This window comes from Passer montanus, unplaced genomic scaffold, assembly GCF_014805655.1.
Source record: "Passer montanus isolate IOZ18808 unplaced genomic scaffold, ASM1480565v1 scaffold13, whole genome shotgun sequence".
Lineage (NCBI taxonomy): Eukaryota > Metazoa > Chordata > Aves > Passeriformes > Passeridae > Passer > Passer montanus.
In genome coordinates, this window is record NW_024359832.1 from 6083800 (window position 1) to 6102184 (window position 18385).

The 18385-nt window shown below is 40.1% G+C and overlaps 1 protein-coding gene across 2 annotated transcripts in view; it reads left to right on the forward strand.

Annotated features, from left to right (window-relative positions):
- The first annotated feature begins 4429 nt into the window (after nt 1-4429).
- Nucleotides 4430-18385, forward strand: part of PDS5A (PDS5 cohesin associated factor A) — a 78165-nt gene continuing 64209 nt past the window's right edge. The window contains exons 1-2 of one of the 2 annotated variants that reach the window (XM_039698909.1): nt 4430-4704; nt 5458-5628. In XM_039698909.1, the coding sequence (XP_039554843.1) occupies nt 4678-4704; nt 5458-5628 (198 nt within the window). In that variant the 5' untranslated portion in view covers nt 4430-4677. The remainder of the gene's footprint in view (nt 4705-5457; nt 5629-18385) is intronic. The other variant, XM_039698910.1, reaches the window with a different exon arrangement.

The window sequence follows — 18385 nt, forward strand, 5'->3', positions numbered from 1 at the left end:
TGGTAACATTCAAGGTCACGCTGGACAGGGCTTGGAGCAACCTGATCTAGTTGGAGATGTCCCTGCTTACTGCAAGAGGGCTGGACTGACTGGATGACCTTTAAAGTCCCTTTCTACCCTAACTATTCTATAATTCTATGATAACTGCCCTATTTCCAAGCATGATTCAGAATAAAGACATTTTTAGGCATCACATGGAGAAGCCCTCCTTACCAAAACCAGAGTAAAAATAACATTTAGAGAAATCATGGCTAGGGATCAGTTTTAAAAGAGTTTATCATCCATGTGGTCCTTCCCTTTATTCAGAATTGGTACTACTCAATGAAGACTCAGAGAGCTGTGGGACTCTTCCACAGAAGCACTTTGTGTCTCCATCTGATTATCACATAATACACATAAGTCCTCCTGCCCCCTTTTATTGATTTTATCTTGTCAATGTAGAAAATGGGAGATACACAAGTCCCTGGTTTTCTGACAAAGCTCATTTCCTGGGCTATTCTAAAAGTAATTTCACTGTAAAGACCCCCTGGAATGGAACACCTTTTGGAGATTTTTCATTATAGCAATGCACATTGTCAAGAAACTCACCTCTGACTCACCTCAATTTACAGCAGATGTAAAATACATCAATAATAAAAATAGGCAGTTAAAACAATTAGGTGGTGTTATCAAAGATATGTTATACTGCAATGAGAGATATTATTTTTTGCAGTTCACAACACAGTATCATGTCTTAATGTCACTGTTTACTTCTTAGTCATTGCCACTATCTGTGTTTACTGTATTAATAAAGACCTGAGGAGAACTACTAAGCAGTTCCTGGAAACATGTGAGCATAGCTTAATTTAATCAACATGAATTAAAGGATTTTCTGTGCTTGAAGTAATCACTCCGTACTCTCTTCTGTTTCACCCGAAAATGAAAACCCTATGCTGCATTGTTTTCCCTACCAGTAAAAATACAATTTTCCTTTCTTGATCCTTTCCTTGAACGTGTCCTATCACAACACAAAGAAAGAAGCACCTTACAAGGCTGCCCCACAGGTGTTTGGCACCCTTTATTTCAGTCTGTTTATGAATAACATTTGCAATCATAGTCTAAACTACAATCAAAACAAATGAGAGCAGATCAGAGCAAATACATTCCAATAAAAGTATTGTGAGTGAAGGTAATAAAATTCTGATGCAAACAGTAAAATCTGGGTAAAGACTAAAGGACTCAGTCATATTATTAGACAGAGCCATCCAGTAAAACCCAAGGGATCATGTGAACCTGGCTACAGCTGTACAAGCACAGTCCAAGTCAGATCTCAGCTGCTTGCTGAAATTAGAAGGGTGAAGGTCAAACAAGCAAAAGCAACAAACCAGACACTAGCAGCTGTAATTGTATCTGATAAGAGCAGATTTCAGGACTATTCAGATTAAGGAGTACCACAGGTCAGATTATCTGAAGCAGTTATGTTTTTACATTCTGAAAATGCCATGAATATATTCCAGCTAATTGGCAGTTAAGTGTTAATTCATACATCCCTTAATTGGGTGTGATATCAGAACTACATGCTCTGTTTTAGCCCTTTAGAATTTCAAATGGTGCAGAAGTACAAATCCCACTGCTTCTCTTCTGAGAAAAGATAGAACCATTGCCTAATCAGCTCATGATTACAGAATTTGCACCTACTCCTCTCAGCCACTTTGCTGATATGATTTGTTCAAGACACTCAAAACACTACATATCTGGCTAACATACTGCTGACTAATCACCCATTACCCATAAAAGCAGGAATCTTGTGTGAACTCCTTGATAGTCAACCTTCCACTGATGCCTTTCAAGACTTTCTGTGTTATTCTAACTTGACTATTTGTCTGAAATCTGCAAGAAGACAAAGCGGTCTTGGTCCACAACCAAGAGGACTTCAGTGTGGGGATTCACAAAGAACTTGTGTAAAATGAAACAGAATTTTAACTGAATGAGCAACCTTGCCTGGCACTCTCAAGTCAAGTCTTTGAATTGCCTTGTTTAATTATGTGCTACCTTCAATGTACACATTCCTTACAATGCAAGACTTTATCTTATTCTTTGGTGAAAAATAAAAGTGATTAGAAGTGCATACTAGAGGCTTTGCACTGTGTTTGTCCTCAACTTAGACTAAAACCAAATTGTGGGAGAGTAGCCCTTGACTATTTATGTTCTTAGTCCTGCTTCACAACCCATTGTATAAACAATTCTAAGTAAAGATGGTGTCAGTTTGTGAAAAAAAAATCTTGTAACTAGATTACAACAATAAGTTATGATATTGTAGATCACACTAATGATATACATAAAGCAGTGCTTTTCAATAACAACTAAAGAATATTTGAAAACAAGTACTAAAATTCATGAAGTTCAGAGACTTAGGTGAAATTTCTGGAATGCCTGTAGTACTTCAATTCTGCCCAAAGAGAAGTCTGCCTAACATCTTTCTAGCTCTATGTTTGGTTTATGAAAAAAACCTTAGCAACAGACTCTTTAAATTTGTTTCTTGCATTTTTTAACTGACTTAGATTCTGTCTTTTTCTATTTAAATTGAAATGAGCACATAACGGTTTTTGATATATACTTTATTTAGTTACAGAGTAATCTTCTAGGATTTGTTTCTAATTTATTGTGCTAAAAGAAGTGCATTAAAAATAATGAACCTACACCAAATGGTTTATATTAGTAATTTGATTGGAGAAGGAAATACCTTATGTAACAAATTTAAGAAGACCCAAATATGTTCAATGTAAGTAAGTTCTGACAGTACATCTTATTCGATTGACAACAAATTAAAGTTGATAGCTAGTCTGAGTACTTCAACGTTAAGGGAAATCTAAATGGCCCCTTTAGTTTAGATTCAGGAAAAAAGGCTACATGCTTTGAATTGGCTTTTATTTACTAAAATCAGTACAACCTTAGGTCACCTCTCTATTGTGAATGCCCAAATCCATCGATCCTTACACTTGGAGAGAATAATTTCATCTAAGTCTGGATTCACAGCCAGATTTAAATGACTGGTCTGATGGCACCCTTCTAAATTTCAAAATCTGTCTGAGATCCTCCAAGTGTTCATTGCAACTCTCAGTCAACTTTCACGATAACCCTTGTAAGCTGGTTTCATAGAGACTGTGGACATTCAAGGCTTTAACTCCCCTAGGACGACACTGCAGGGAGACAAGGAACACAAGTGTAGGAGAGCAATTTCCTACCCACATGCTATTACACACAAAATTCCAAAAAGCTTCTCAGTCTTTGTACATTTTCCACCCGCACCTTGTAAAGCTGGAATTCAGCATACTTCACCATAATCTTACTTACTTACCCCTATCCCATCCCCTCATCCTCCTGCATCTTTCCTTCACCACTGCTGGGCCATGCTAGCCACCACCCTGCTGTGCCTAGCTAGGCTCCTGTCCTACCTGTGCAACCCCCACGGAGAAACATCCCTCCATGGAGACTGGTCCTAACCTCCTACCTTCAATTTGCTCTAAAGAAAATTCATTAGAGATTTCCAAAATAAAGAAAAAGAATACTTTTAGCTGGTTTGAATAACAAAAATAACCAGCTGAAGACCCGAAATTAGTCTTGATCAGTTAGAAGTCATCTTTCAGCTGTCACACACCTCTGAGCAGCACAAGCATCTAGAAAACATTTCATAGCCACCTACGCTTCAGACAGGGTACATACTGCAGATTCAAAACAGACAGATATATCCCACTTTGCTACTGACTTTCCAGACATACCCCATCCCTTGGCAATATGAATATTAAATTACAAAGACATTTTGCACGGAAGGATTTCCTGAGTTGGCTGGCGAGAGCTCCTTTGGTCTGCATATTCAAGTTTCTCCTTAAGATGTATAACCAAAGTGTGGATACTGCCCTTTCCCCTCATCTGCCTGAAGAAGGACCGTTCAGTCTCGCCTGCCGCCGCACTCTCCGCGGTGCCATCCCGCACACCGTTTCCGCACCCTGTCTTCTCTATCGCACACCAGGCCCAGATGCCTGAGGGACCGGCCAGACGAGCCCGCGCAGCCATGAGCGGCCCGGGCTCCCTAAGGAAGCAGCAAAGTAACTCTCGCCTTCCCGCCCTGCAGCCAGGAACCCGCAGGCTCGCTCGCTGCCACTGCCGGCAGCCGGGCATCGCCGCTCGGCGCCAGCCGTGCCCTCGCCGCCCCGCAGAAGCCTGCCCGGCCCGGCCGCTCCGGGGGTTTCGGCGCCAAGCTGAGGCAGCGCCGCGCCGCCGCCGCCCGGCACTGCCCACCGTGCGCGGGCTCCGCGCGGTGCCGGACTTACTGGGCGGCCTCGCCCTCTGCCCGAGGCGGGGGCTGGGGGCTCCTGGCGGGGCGTCGCCGCCGGCCGCGGGCGGGCAGGGGAAGGGGAAGGGGCGGGGGCGGCGCGGAGGCTCCTCCCGGGCTGCGCTTCCCTGGGCGGGCGGAGAGCGGCGCTGGGTCCCCGCGGCGCACGCTCCGCCCGAGCCTCCCCCTCTCCCGGCCGCCGCCGCCGCCGCTGCTGCCGCCACCGAGCCGCTCCCCCTCCCCCAGCCAGCGCTCCCGAGCAGGAGCTGCCGCGCCGCGGAGCAGGAGGCGGCGGGAGCGCCCAGGGCAGCGGCCGGCGGGGTGGCGGCGGAGCGGCGAGCACCACCCGGCACGGAGGCTGCTCAATGCTGCACCTTCCGGAGCTGCATGAGGTAAAGGCGGCTCCGGGTCCCGCTTCCCCCCGTGCTCGCTCCCCGCTCCCCACGGCCGCGGGGGTGTGTGCGCGGAGCCGGGGCTGCGGGGGGCTCTTTGTGGGCCCGGCCGAATGCGGGGCGGCGGGGCGGGTGGGGGGGGTGCGGGGCGAGGGCTGAGGGGACATGAAGTTGCGGGAACAAATGGAAAGTGGCGAGTGGCCGGGCCCCCTGGGGGGCTCTGAGGGAATGGGGGGGTCGCGGGGGGGTTTTGTTTGCGCTCGCCGCCGCCTCCCTCCCTTCCTCCCTCCCTCCCCCTCTCCTGTTGGCTTCTCTGCCTCCCGATAGTTTTGAGGCCTAACTGTTTAGGCCTCGTCTCCCGGCTCCGGGGCCGGTGTGCCGGCTCTGAACCACCCCCTGGGGCCGGAACGGCGTCCCCCGCCCACCCCTCGGGCCGTAAGGGGCCCTTGGCCGCGGGGTATCCCTCGATTGGGCCCCAAATTTCATTGTAAAACCGTCGGCTGCGAACTAACAGTGTTGGGCTGGAGCAGCCCCGCAATGAAAGGAGGCGCCGGAGGGGAGCGGAGAGGCCCGAGTCGCGGGGAGCGGCGGCGGGCCGGGCCTCGCTCCCGCCGGGATGCGGCGGGGGCAGCGCTGGGGGGCGCGGCCCGCGGGGCGATAGCCGGGGCCTTCAGCGAATTGAGGGTGAGGAATGGAAAAAGAGGGTTAGAAAGTCGTTTCTATTCTGCTGAACTTTTGTTTTCTGACCGATAGAGGCCGGTAGAGGACTGTGGAGAAGGAAAGTTTATAACCAGCAGCGCCAGGATGGACTTCCCTGCTACCCAACCAAAACCTGCTGCCGACGGTAAAATCATCTACTATCCTCCTGGAGTGAAGGAGATTACGGACAAAATTACCAACGATGAGGTGGTTAAACGGTTAAAGGTGAGCAATTCTGACCACCACCCCCCTCCCTGCAACTTTTACTTGTTAAGGTAAACATTTTATTGCTGGAATGGAGAACTGCCAGAGTTTTGTTGTCCTTCCTGCCTGCAGACCTTTAAGGGAATATGACTTCATTGTTTTTCCTTGAAAGTGGAGGATCCATTTTTCCCATTTTTTGTAATTCATTACTGTTCTCTTCTGAGTTCTCTCAGTGCTGGAGTTGGTACATTAACTGCTAATTTGTACATGAACCATATCCATAGTTTAGAGGAGAGGTCTGAAGTGGAATCATAAGTAATAATTACAGGATATGCTAGCAAAATTTTTTGGCAAGCTAGGTGGTGTTTTGGGTTCCGGCATTTGAAGAAAGTATAGTTGAGCAGAGGAAACAAGTAGGCCTACGTAAAGAGTATTTTTGATTGAAAAGATCAGTGTTTGCAAAAAACAAAGCTTAATTTTTGGTGTTTATGGATGGAATTTTGAAGTAGTTTCAGATGTAAAACCTGCCTCAGATTTTTTAACTTAGTGTAATACATACTGGTTTTTTCCTGTTTATTATAATTGACAAAATTGCTGCATTTTCTTTAGGAAAAGGGATTGTTAGAAAAGCATCTTCTCTGCTTATTTGACAGCATCCTGGGGGAGTGCGAGTCTTGCCTCTTTTTTATTTTATTAATCCCTTCTTCCACTGGGAAAAAAAAAAATTAAATGCTATTGTGATACAGTAGGATTATTTCTTAAATCCTTGCTGAAAATAGAGAATTAGGTTGAGCATTGATCAAATATTGACACAGCTCGTTTGTTAACACCATGGTCTTTGGACCAAAGGTTTTTGGAACCTAGGATTTGGTCCTGTGCCCAGGGTGGAGTAATAATTTTTAGAGATGGGAAATATTCTATCATCTGATGATCTGTTTCCTATGACAGCAGTGACTTCACAAAGACTGAAAAATAGAAATCATTGTCTGGGCTGGTCAGTTAGTACATTGAAAAGTTCTCTTAGCTATAAATGTGAGAACATAGGCTTTGTCCTTTGTTTTTCAAGCAGCAAGGCACCTGTCAGTGGTTTTTTTTGAAAATGAGCCTTGTTGTCCATTTACAGTTTTGAAAATTATTGAATGGGAGAACATAGGCTTTGTGCTTTGTTTTTCAAGCATCAAGGCACCTGCCAGTGTTTTTTTTTTGAAAATGAGCCTTGTTGTCCATTTACAGATTTGAAAATTATTGAATGGACAGGTTTGGCCTAGTATTTTCAAAACTGCAGTGGAATATTGCCAGTTACAGGAGAGGATACTGGAGTTGTGACTGTTGAGACAGATAGCTGGGATTAAAGTCTGTGGAATGTAGAGGAATGCAGTTGTGAGCTGATCCTTGAAACAGGTATTTTATTTTGTCCCAGCTGGTGGACCTGCAATGGGGAGCTATGTCATTGCTATATAATAGGAATCATGGAACTTCAAAATCATGTATACATGTCTTACTGCATTCACGTGTGTGTGTATTAGACATAATTTCCAGGCTAAGAGCAGACTTTTTTCCTGTTGTGTTGTAATGAATTATCATTACAGAATTCAGACAGCCAAAAAATTTGAGAGTAACTTCAAATGGAAACAAACTTTGCTACTGAACCTACCAACGTTATTTTTCTGTCTGAAACAACAGATAAAGAATTTTCTTACTGCATTGGCACTGTGTAATCTGAGTTAGAATAATTTTTTTTGTCAGGTATGGGCTTTACTGAAGCATCAAGAAAATGGGAAGTACTGTACATTCTAGAACTAAACCAACAAGTATATTTTTCTTTATGCATTTGTGTAATGTGTATGTTCTTTATGAAGTCTGAGCTTCTTTATATCAATTTACAAAAGCAAATTAATTTTGGTATGTGGAATATTATGATGATGCTGTGCTTGGGATAGAAATGCTTGAAAAAGTTTTGTTAAATTTCTTCAAGTTTTCTTCAAAAGATAACTTTCCAGAACTTTAAATGTGACTTAATGATAAAAGCCAACTTTAACAGAATGTACCAACTCAGGCATGAATCAGTTCTTGAAACTGTAGATTTTTTTGTCTTCTTGGCCATGCGTCAGGCAAAGATGCTCTTACAGAAGGTGTTTCTTACAGAAAATGTGCAACTTAAGAGTTTTGGCCACCAGGATGTGAATCGGTTCCTGCAAATTTTTGTTCTTTTGGCTTGTTGAAGTCATGGTCAACTTAACTGGTTACAAATTTGTGTCCTTATTAGCAAGTTTTCTGGTATCGCATCTGTATTTTTGTGTCCAGACCTCTTCTTCTAATGAAAGCTTTTCTTATTATTGGAACTTGAGACGTTCTGGGCACCTGTCCCAGAGTGCCTGAGCAGCAGCTTTTGTGCCAAGGACTTTAAAAAGAATGTTTTTATATCCATTCCCTCCTTCTGCTTGGGGTTGTGGGTAATAAAATGTAGGCCAGATACTTTCAAAGTGTTTTGACATGTCAGTATGATAACATTATCATTGTCCTGAAAATGAAAACATTGAGAATTTTAAAATGAACTTGCATCTCTTGAGGGATGTAGAAAGGAAATGCCTCAGGATTGCATATGTATGGCAGATGAAACACAAGTTCAGGTGCTTAATGGAGTCAAAGGTAGTTTCTGAAGTGTTAGATTACATTGATGGTTTGGTGCCTTCATAGAGTGGGACAGTATGTGATGTATAGTTTCAGCTGTTGGGGAAGTGATTTTAACTGCTGTGCTGTGGCTGGAGTCAAGTGTCCATTCAATAGATCCAATTAAGTTTAATCAAGCTAGGCAGCTAGCATGTAGCAGAGTGTTGAGGTTTACTGTACCTTTGAGTACAAAATAATTTTTTTTAGGTTAGTCTTTCAAATCTTTACAGGGCAGATGTTCAAGTTGTATAGGGATTCATTTTAGAGCTGCAAGTCAGATGCTTGACAATTTGGGTAAGGCTTAGGAAGAGGGATGGTAACTTTGACATAACCAAGTGATAGAAGGGGAAAGCAAACAATTTTAAGGCACCCAAGAAGCCCTCCTTCAGTTCCAAGATCAAACCAGAACCTAAATAAAACTTGAGAGCAATTGTGTTAGCAATATTATATTTCTTTCCATAAGATAGTTGGGGGTTGAAAGAAGACTTAGAATCTTGGCATCTGCTTTGCTGCAGAGCTTCTTTATGGCTATTGACTTTTTTTCAAAATTGACTGTATTTTACTGCTGCGTTAAACTGCAGACTTGCATATTGTTGTCAGTAAACTGTTAAATCTCAAATATAACTTAGATCACAAGAGAATAATAAAATGTCAATGATATAAAACATTTTTAGTCATTATGAGTAAGATTAAGATGAAGTCGTGTACTTAATTGTCAGATACATTACAAATAACCCCATCAATCCAAAATGCATAGAGACTGATTTTCTCAGTGACTGACATAAACAGCCCTTGTAAGCAAAGCCAGAACTGCCACCAGAATATGTGGGGCTCTCAAGTGCTTGTCCCAGCCTCTGTTCTGTACCTTCTTTACAAGCATTTTGTTTTGCTGCACACCAACATGGAAGGGTTGACTGGGTTAAAACTTAGCAGGGCGAAAAACTCAAACCAACCAACAACAGAACACTCACCCCTCTCCAACTCAGTTAATTTTAACCTGAACCCTTTTCTCATGTAATTTATCAGGAAAACTCACAAATACTTGGGCTGGCACAGGGCAAAACCAACTTCTTTTTGTGGCAGTCCTACCTTAGAGTATTGCAGGAGCCTCAGAGTTGATTTGAACGTGAAAATGAGCAAATGTTTTCTTTTGAGATAGGGATGGGGACGTTTGCATTGTTTCTGGAAAATCATCATGCCTGCTAGAGTTTTTAATGCAAAAGAAAGGATGCATGATGGTGAGTTCAGATAAAGCTTTGTACTAAAAACTGTCTGGTAAAGAGTAAGACAAGTCTGTAGACAAAAAGAAAATACTTACAGTGCAGCAGTTTCTTTTACCTTGAGATATCAGTGTAAACACAAATTCATGAAATTTGTAAAATGCACATTTAATCAGGCACTAAATATACACAAGTTAAAAAAATGTTTCTGAAACTTTTCAAAGGAAAAGAAGTGATAAAGTTATTTCAGCATGGAAATTTTAAACACAGGTTAAAGGCAGTGTTTAAATATGTTTCTGTGGAATTAAGTTTTATAGGTTAGAATTTAGTGAGGGAGATACAGTTCTTTATCATGGCTGGGTTAGGATCCTGGTTTTTGTTTTGTAGGGGTTTGGATTTTTTTGGGGAATGATTGTCCTTTTGTTTTTCAATCAGTCCAGTAGTCTTGTTCTTTTTTCCATGGTGACAGTTAGGCAAGGCGTTTGCTGTGAAAGTTGCATTTGATTTCAATGCCCCCCACACCCTTTCATCTTCTCTACAATTCTCCTCCTGCCATGCCTATCCCATGGCCCAGCTTGTGATCTTCTGGGGAAGTTAGCACTCCAGGTGTGCCTTGCAGTCTTCCCTATCTTGTCCCTTGGCATTTCTTAGTTATTATATGTGTTTGTGTGAGAATGAAGCAAACACCCTCCCTGTCCTTTCCGTTGTCTTTCTGCGTGTCCCTCTGGTTATCAGGTGTTGGCCCCTTTGGCCTGTTGTGTTTCCATACCACTAGAAATAGGTAATGCTAACAATTTGTCATATCCTGCACAGGTAGTTTTAGGCATCTGTTACATCATGTTAAAATTGAGAAAGCTTGCTTGATGCTGCTCACATGTTTTGGAAAAGTCTGTAGTTACGTGAGAGGAAAAAAGTTACTCTTAACTAAACCTGATATTTCTGCGTAAGTTAATGGCTGCTCTCTGAGGTTGTGTAGTTAGATGGACCTTTGATCTGACCTGGATTTTACCTAGGTAGTTATATTAAACTATACTAAAAAATACAAATTGAAATATCATCTGGTAGAAGATGATCTGTTGTGTCACCCACAAGAATTTTGGGAAAAGGTATATACATAGTAAGTGGGCTGGATAGTATGTTAACTAATAAATGTTCTTTGCTGGCAAGTCTTGGATGACATGGGTGACTTGCATGTATTTACATGCTTGTGTTTAAGAATTATGAGTAATTTTGTAGAGGTCATATGGCCAGGTTACAGAAATGATCCACAGTTAATTATTCTAATAATTTTAAACTTTCATTAATTGTATTTAACTGCAGACTGCAGTTGCAATGTTCTTGAGCTATTGCTGGCCACATAAGCCTAAAGCCAAATTTTTAATTTGATTTTGCTCATAGTTTAATCTTTTTAATTAGTTTGAGTCTTGTAACAATCAAGTTTTTCAATAACTAGGACAGGCCACTAGTCAGAGAAGAAGAAATTGTGTTCTGATTTTTTTTTCCAAATGGCATATTAACCAATTGCTTTGTAAATGTCCCAGTTTTGTCGGTCCTTAGAGGAACAGACCATGTGGGCTTACCAAGTTCACCCAGATGTTACTGAATTTCAAACTGACTGATGATGACACCCTTTGTTTTTGTATCTGATAATTTTCTTTTGTTGCAAGTGCGTCAGTAATTAATGGCAATTTCACATGTACAATATTATTCTAATGGTTTCCCAGCAACACTAAGATAAATGTGAAAGGGAAAAAAGCCCCTATTTGAAAGGGGGGGAACCCCAAAGGTAGCTGAATTAGAAATGATAACTTCTGATGTCTGACCGCTGAAATGGACAGACTAGTTCAGAAGTCTTTATGCCCTTATTTATTCTACTATAAACTTCAGAGGATTTTTAATCTTATTCTTATGCTAATGCTTGAGGTTTGTGAGGCATGATGTTAATCACAGTTAAATAAACTGAGGAGTTACTGAAAAGGAAAAAACCAAACCCTAATACCAGAAAGACAAGCTGGCTTCATATGTCTAATTTGGTATTTCTAAACTGTGACTTCTGAAGTGAAGTGCATTCTGTTGCACTTTATATGTTCAGACTGAAAGTTTCTTTGATTTCAGCTACATTTCTGAGTGTCCAGAGCTCCTGTAAATCAGACTTTATCATCTCTCCTAAAAAGCCCAGAAAATGACTAATGTTTTCTGGGAAAACTGTGTTACAGGCTGTTTCACAGGCATTATATAGAAACTTTGTAATAGGTGGGAGGCTGGCATGTAAATCTTCAGACATTACCATTTCAGAATGTAGTATAGAATATTAATTTTTTTCAAGTATTTTCCTTCAGTTACAGTATTCATATTTGATAAATAAGAAAGATGGTCTTTGAGCAATATTTCTCTACCAAATAACCTTGATTAGCTCCAGAACGAGTTTTTAAATGTGAGTGGAGCCAAGTAATGGCTTCAGGGTTTTGATTGTGGTGTTTCCTTTTGTGTGTGTGTAATCACTTTACAAGTACTATATTAACATTAGTGTTACAAAGACTGACTAGAAGTTTGAGAAGTAGAGGATTATTTACCTTGGAAAAGAGATGATTAAGAGTTGTTGTGATAATAATAAATTACAAATTTCTGAGTTTGTGCCCCTCTTCTAAAATTAAAAGAAACTATTGAATGCTAAATATTACTTAGGGGCATACTGGAAGCCTGTGGCAGACCAGAGCTCTACTGATGCTGTCTTCAGTGTAAGTGACATGATTTAGTCATGTAAATCACTTCAGGTGGATATGCAAGTCAGTATGTATTTTTATGGTACAATTTGGGAGACTTTTTGTGAATTGAAATGTTTTAAATAAAGTTTGGATAAAAAATCTGTGACATACTGCATTCATTTGAGGAGTTTGTATGCCTAAGTTTGCAAAACAGCAGGAGCTTTAGCTGTGGTCAGAGACTCATAAAGGAAATGTTATTCTCTGACCAGTGATATGAAGTGAAAGAAAAACTGTCCCTGGGCTTGCAGACAGTAATATGGAGATGATTGATAGAAAGGGAAATCAGACATATATATGTGGTTACTTGTCTACCTTGTCTACTTGAATCAGTGCATACTATTTTGTCTGCTTAATGTCAATGTGACATATGATAAAGAAAAACAACAGACAACATAATTAGCAGATCTTCAGTTCACAGTATATTCTATAGCAGTTCAGCCCATTTGGTAGTTAAAGAAACCAAACTTTTCTGTAGTCCCCAGTCTGTGTTAAACATTGTTTGTATCTGAGGGATTTTTTCCCAGACTGCAATATCTTGTAAATCACCATTGTTACCTAGAAATGTAAAACACATGCTTATTATTGGTGTTACTCAAAGCAATGGGTGTTTTAGTGGCTTTGCAGCTGCAGTAAACTAGTGAACTGTATTCCCACTGCTGTGCTGACATCAGAATTTGGCTCTTCTAAAGATCTCTTAAGCATGATGAAATACTGCTAAGGAGAAACGAAGATAAAATTTGCACAATGTCGTTGCTGCTCAGGATTGAAGATTGAAAACTTTCTGGTACCTGGTTAGCAGGGGGATATTCTAAACATACATTTTACTTGTGTGAGACCAAAGGTACATACTTAGCTGATGGAGGTGTCAGAGCTTCAGTGTTGGGATCAGTTTTGCAGCGGGGGAAAAATCCTTTCAAATTTACTGTGAAGGCTGATCAGGTTTTTAATGTCTTACTCTTAAGTGAGTTGCTGTTTCTTTCTAGTTGTTCAGTTATATTACCTAATCTTAATGGTACTCTGTTGTCTTCCATGAGTACAACCTGTCACGTTTTGCTGGAATACAGTTTGGTAGTTATTAGCATTTTAGGCCTTGTGTCTTCAGTTTCGAGTGTGACATCTCTCTCCATGAGATTTATCAAAACTTTCCAAACTATTGAAACAGAGAAAAGGTTTTCTACTGGCAAAATACATTCATAAGCATTAAAGAGAATGTCTTTTCTATTTACCAGTAATTTTTGAACAGATATTGAAGATGAAAGAGAAGGAGGAAGAACATTTTTTAAAAAGGATTTTGGAGTAGTCTTATGTTTCAGAGTTTGCCCACACACTATTCCTTGTTGTCTACAGCACCTGAAAAATGCACATGCTTAAAAATAAAGTACCTAGATTAGTAGTTAGTAGTATTAGAATTTGCTTGCAGTCATTAAAGAATTTCTCTTCCTCTGCAATTGTTGTTGCTTTCTTATAGCTCTCTGTGGAAATAGCCTGATTTACCATGAGAAGATAGCTTACCATCTGTAGTTTTACAATATTAACTTACTGATCTTAAAACTGTTTTTTATCTGTGCATCTAGTGTGAAAGCCCATTGAAAGACCAGCTCTAAACTTGTGCTTATTATGGAAATCTTTTTACTGTTGTTCTAAGTACCCAAAAATCAGTCTCTCAAAAACTGCAGGTAAACATTTGTGTGTCTCAGTTTACTTTGTGTATGTGATAGAGCTTTGCCTGGAAAAATGTTTTTACCTCCCTTTTCTAATGAAATAAGTCTAATTTCTTAGTTACTGATCTTCCCTGAAGTTACATTCGTTCAAAACTTGCTGGCAGTTGGACAGAGGTTTCAGAGATGGAACACTTGTCTAATTGCTGCTGAACAGAATAGAGACATCCAAATTCTGTTTACACAAAGAAACATGGATCAGCACTGCTAAACATTTCAAAAGGCAGCAGCCCATGTGCTAGCTGCAATAAATTAAACTAATTATTTCATGGGCGTTTCAAATGTTTTAGGGGATCTGCTGCACCCTCTCCAGCTTTCTGGACAGGGCACCAAAGGAAAGTGGGCAGGTAATGCAGGAGGATGAGAGCAAGGCAAGGGATGCAGCAGCTCTCTGAGAGGAGAGTGGTGGGGAAGAGGTCTATTGGAAACCAGCCAGTGGCAATTTTTCTGCCTGTGATAAAATCAGTTTCAAATAACAGCAGTACAGGAGATAAACAAGGAAAATAAAGCACAAAAACGTTTTAATACTCTCTTAACCCCCAAACTGGTGGTGGGTGGTTCATGGTCTTCAAAAGTATTACTAGTTTTTAAACTTAAAAGTGGTTGTTTCTAACAGCTGAGTATGAGACTTGTACTCTGTGATCAGCTTGATGAAAATTGCTTATACAATATGGTATTACTGAAAGGATAAAGCAGTAATAAAAAAAGCTAATCTGAAAACCTAACAAAACCCAAATCACTCAAAAGTAATTTAAAATCTTAAAAGCCAATCAGTAAGTTCTTTAATTGATGTTTTGTATAGTGTTTTTTTATGTAATTACTTTTTTTTGGGGTTTTCTGGCTACTTAGAATCAGGGTTGTGGTACAAGTGCTGAAGGAGAATCTGTGCAATGAAACTATTGTTAAACTTAGGAAGTGCTTAATGCAAAGAAGTTTTGCAATATGAATGTTACAAATTTTGCCAATAGTGATGTGGATATGAAAAGAAATTGGTTATAATAAGTTGTTCCTTGAAAAAAAAATAAGCTAATTGACTTCTGTTACAAGTTCAGTGTAAGGAACAATATGGTTACATATTTCACCTTAAAATTTTTATTCTGTCTTTTGGTCCATAGGGTAGTCAAAGAATAGTAAATCCTGTTATTTTAATATAATTTTGTGTTTTAAGTGTGGGTTTTTTTCTGGTACCATTTGAAAATACGTGCATGTACTTAATTATCCAAACTCATTACTGAAGTTTAATCAAACTGTTCATAATTTAGTAGGGAATTCCTTGAAAGTAAATTCTGCAGAATATAAAAATTGTTCTTTTCTTGTGATTTAAGAGAGTAAAACCTGATACTCACTTTACTCTGACTGCAGTACTTTTCTCAGGGCCTTATTCTTGTCAGTCATAAAAGCAAAAAAATTTCTTTTAGAAACTTTGTGAAGAGAAATAATTCAGAAATGTTGCTGCTTTGTTTGCACAATGGCAGCATGTATTGTGGAGTACGTGAAAGGAAGTTTAATTCTTAAGCTGTTGCAGTAAAAATAAAGCAGGTAAACTCAGAACTTTGTTGTGATGGTTGAAAACAACTCAGTGATCTGTGAGAGCTGGAAAAAGTGGCCCTATATGTGTGGGGTTTAGCAGGTGTTTATTTCTCATCAGTGAGGCGCTGCAGAGCTAACACTCATTCACCTAGAAGGCAAATGAAAATGCAAGGCAGTTTTAAAGCTTTTTTCCTTGAAAATGCATGTTTATTTAAATGCCTAATTCAATCATCCTTTATAAATGTACTTGGCATTTGCCATTACTCCTGAAAAATTCTAATCTATCTCAAAGCTCCTTCCTCTGCTATTACCAGTAGAAAATCAGTGGCAAGAAATGCTATTTCTGCTCATGTGAAGTCACTGAATGAAGGTCTAGTAGGTCTTTGTGACCTGTTAGTAATATTTTTTCTTAGAAAATGTATATAGAATATGAAAGTAGGCATGACTGTAGCTGATGGGAAATTGGGAAATCTGGAAATAAGATTTCAGCTTTGTTCCTTTTGAAACTGGTAGTCTAGACTGCTGTAAAACCATGAGAATTTTGCTTTAGGAAATGGAAAGTTCACCAAGTACAAAAACTATATCTTTGTAGAATATATACACATTAATAGAACTGGAAGTAGGTCAGTAGAAAACTTAATAAGCCATTTAAGAAATCACTTTGAAATGGGAGTAAAAACCAAGTTAGTGTCTGTGTTTCTGAATCTCAGCTGGGAACGCGGGGGTAGTGTGTAATGTTTTCCAAAGTTACAGTCTTTCAGCCCTAGCCCATGTTTCCCTTTAAAGGTTAAATCACCTTCAATCAGATTACAGATTAAAAAGATGCCATTTAATTTTGTTTCACTTTGACATTTTTAGATACTGTTCTTAGTTTAGGTTCTTGTGCAAATTGGAGCATTCTGGTCTGAGTTACATATGCTGGGTAGATTAAAGAATACTCATCCTAGAATTGGAGCTCTGTGTGTCACTCCATGTTTGATGCTAAAACTGGTTTCTGATACCTGTGTATGTCTGTGAGGATGGAGTTCACCATTAGATTTTTATCTAGCAGTAGAGCTGGTTTGAAAAATGCCTTGAGGGATTCTATCTCACAGGTTCTGCCTCCTGATAATTCATACTGTGGAGCTGTGCCCTAATTCACACTGTCTTGAGACTCCTCAGAGTTACTCCAGCTTTAGTCTGTATGAGGGCTGTCATGCATTTGTTTCTGTACAAAATCTGAATTGATGTTTCTCCACACTTCTTTGAAAGCCTGGCATCATGCAGCGTCCCCAGAAAATTAGTTTTACAACTAACCTCAATTTTATAAATAAGGACAGTATTAGTTGTTGGTGTTTTTAGAAGATTCATTGAGAGTTTTCCCACAATTTTTCATCATCTTTGTCAATATTCTGCTCAAAAACAAAGTTGTGGGCAAAAATAATTTTATCAGGAATGTAACAACATGGAGGAGTAAGTAATGACAGGTTGGTTTTGTAGAGTATTGCAAGTCATTTTAGTGATCTGAGCTGATCTGCATAGTGGGTATACTAACATAGTCTAAATCAATTGAGTTTCTCTTAAAAACAAATAAATAATTTAAAAAGGCTAGTTCTCTTTATAGACTGCCAGAATTGTGTTCTGGAAGCTTGTCATCCTGGCACTGTTGTATATGAGTACTTTTGAGTACTTTTAGTGTGATGCTGCTACTGACGAAACAGTTGCTCATTTTCACTGTTGCTGCCACTGCTGTTCAGGAAGAATAATGGTTCAAAGTAATTTTCCTTTATTTGAGTCACCACCACTCCTAAAGTCATAGAAACAAATCAAGTTTGTGAAAAGTGAGAGGAGAAAAAGTAGAAAATAGAGGCACATAGTGACTGTAGGGAAAGAGGGGAAAACTGGTGTTGGAAATGGTGGAGTTGCTACACCAGTAGGTGGAGGATTGCCCTGAATCAAGCCCTGGTGTATGGAAGGACAAACACCAAAGCCAGTGCTTTGAGCCAGTTAGATACTCTTGCTACTTGTGGGCCATACTTTTCCCCGTGCCTATCCAGGTGTATCTGTGGCTTGCAGGGTACTGGGTTGTAGAATTGGTCCAATTCAAAAGCAGTTTTTCCAGGTAAGTTTTCATTTGGATCAGTGTGACTTGTGCAGTCACCTGCTACCCGCTCCTTGCTTTCACAGAAGCTCTGTGATAATGCTGGGTGAACTACTACTTGCAGTGACAGCTGAATTTGGGACACTGTTCATTGGGTTTGACCTTACTAAATCAACTTCTAAGTCATTAAACTGCACCCTGAGAATGGGCTGAAGTAATCTCACCCTCCCCTGTCATTTTTACAGCCATGTAATGAGCTGGTTCAAGAAGCAGATATATCTGAAAAGAAACCTGGGCAGAAAATGGGATTTTTCAGTAGTGTCACTTATCAGCCACTTAGTGCTGGCATAATGGAGGGACAGTTGGTTTGACTCACACAGCCATGAAACTACACCCTAAGAAATTCTACAAACACCCCTCCACCCCCTCTATTTGTGAGGCAGAATCTGTAAACAAAATGAAGTGTGTCCCTTATTTCAGGGAGCTGCAAATCTTGGTGCAGTGGATGATGTGCTGGCCTTCCATGTCTGAAAAAAGAAGCTAAGAAACAGAGGTGAATGTTCTCTGGAAATGTTCTCTGGTTACAAACAATTGAGATCAGTGCCGTGTTTATACACAAATGTGTGGATTTTGCTGGCACCAGTAATTTTGAACAAGCATGAATGATGGGAAATCCATGACGAATTTTCTGATGTTTAGCTGAGTAACTGCAGTAATAGATACTATTCATCTTTGGATTCAGAATAGTTGTAGTAATAGTAGAGAGAAATACTTAGATAACACCTCTCCTTTCTC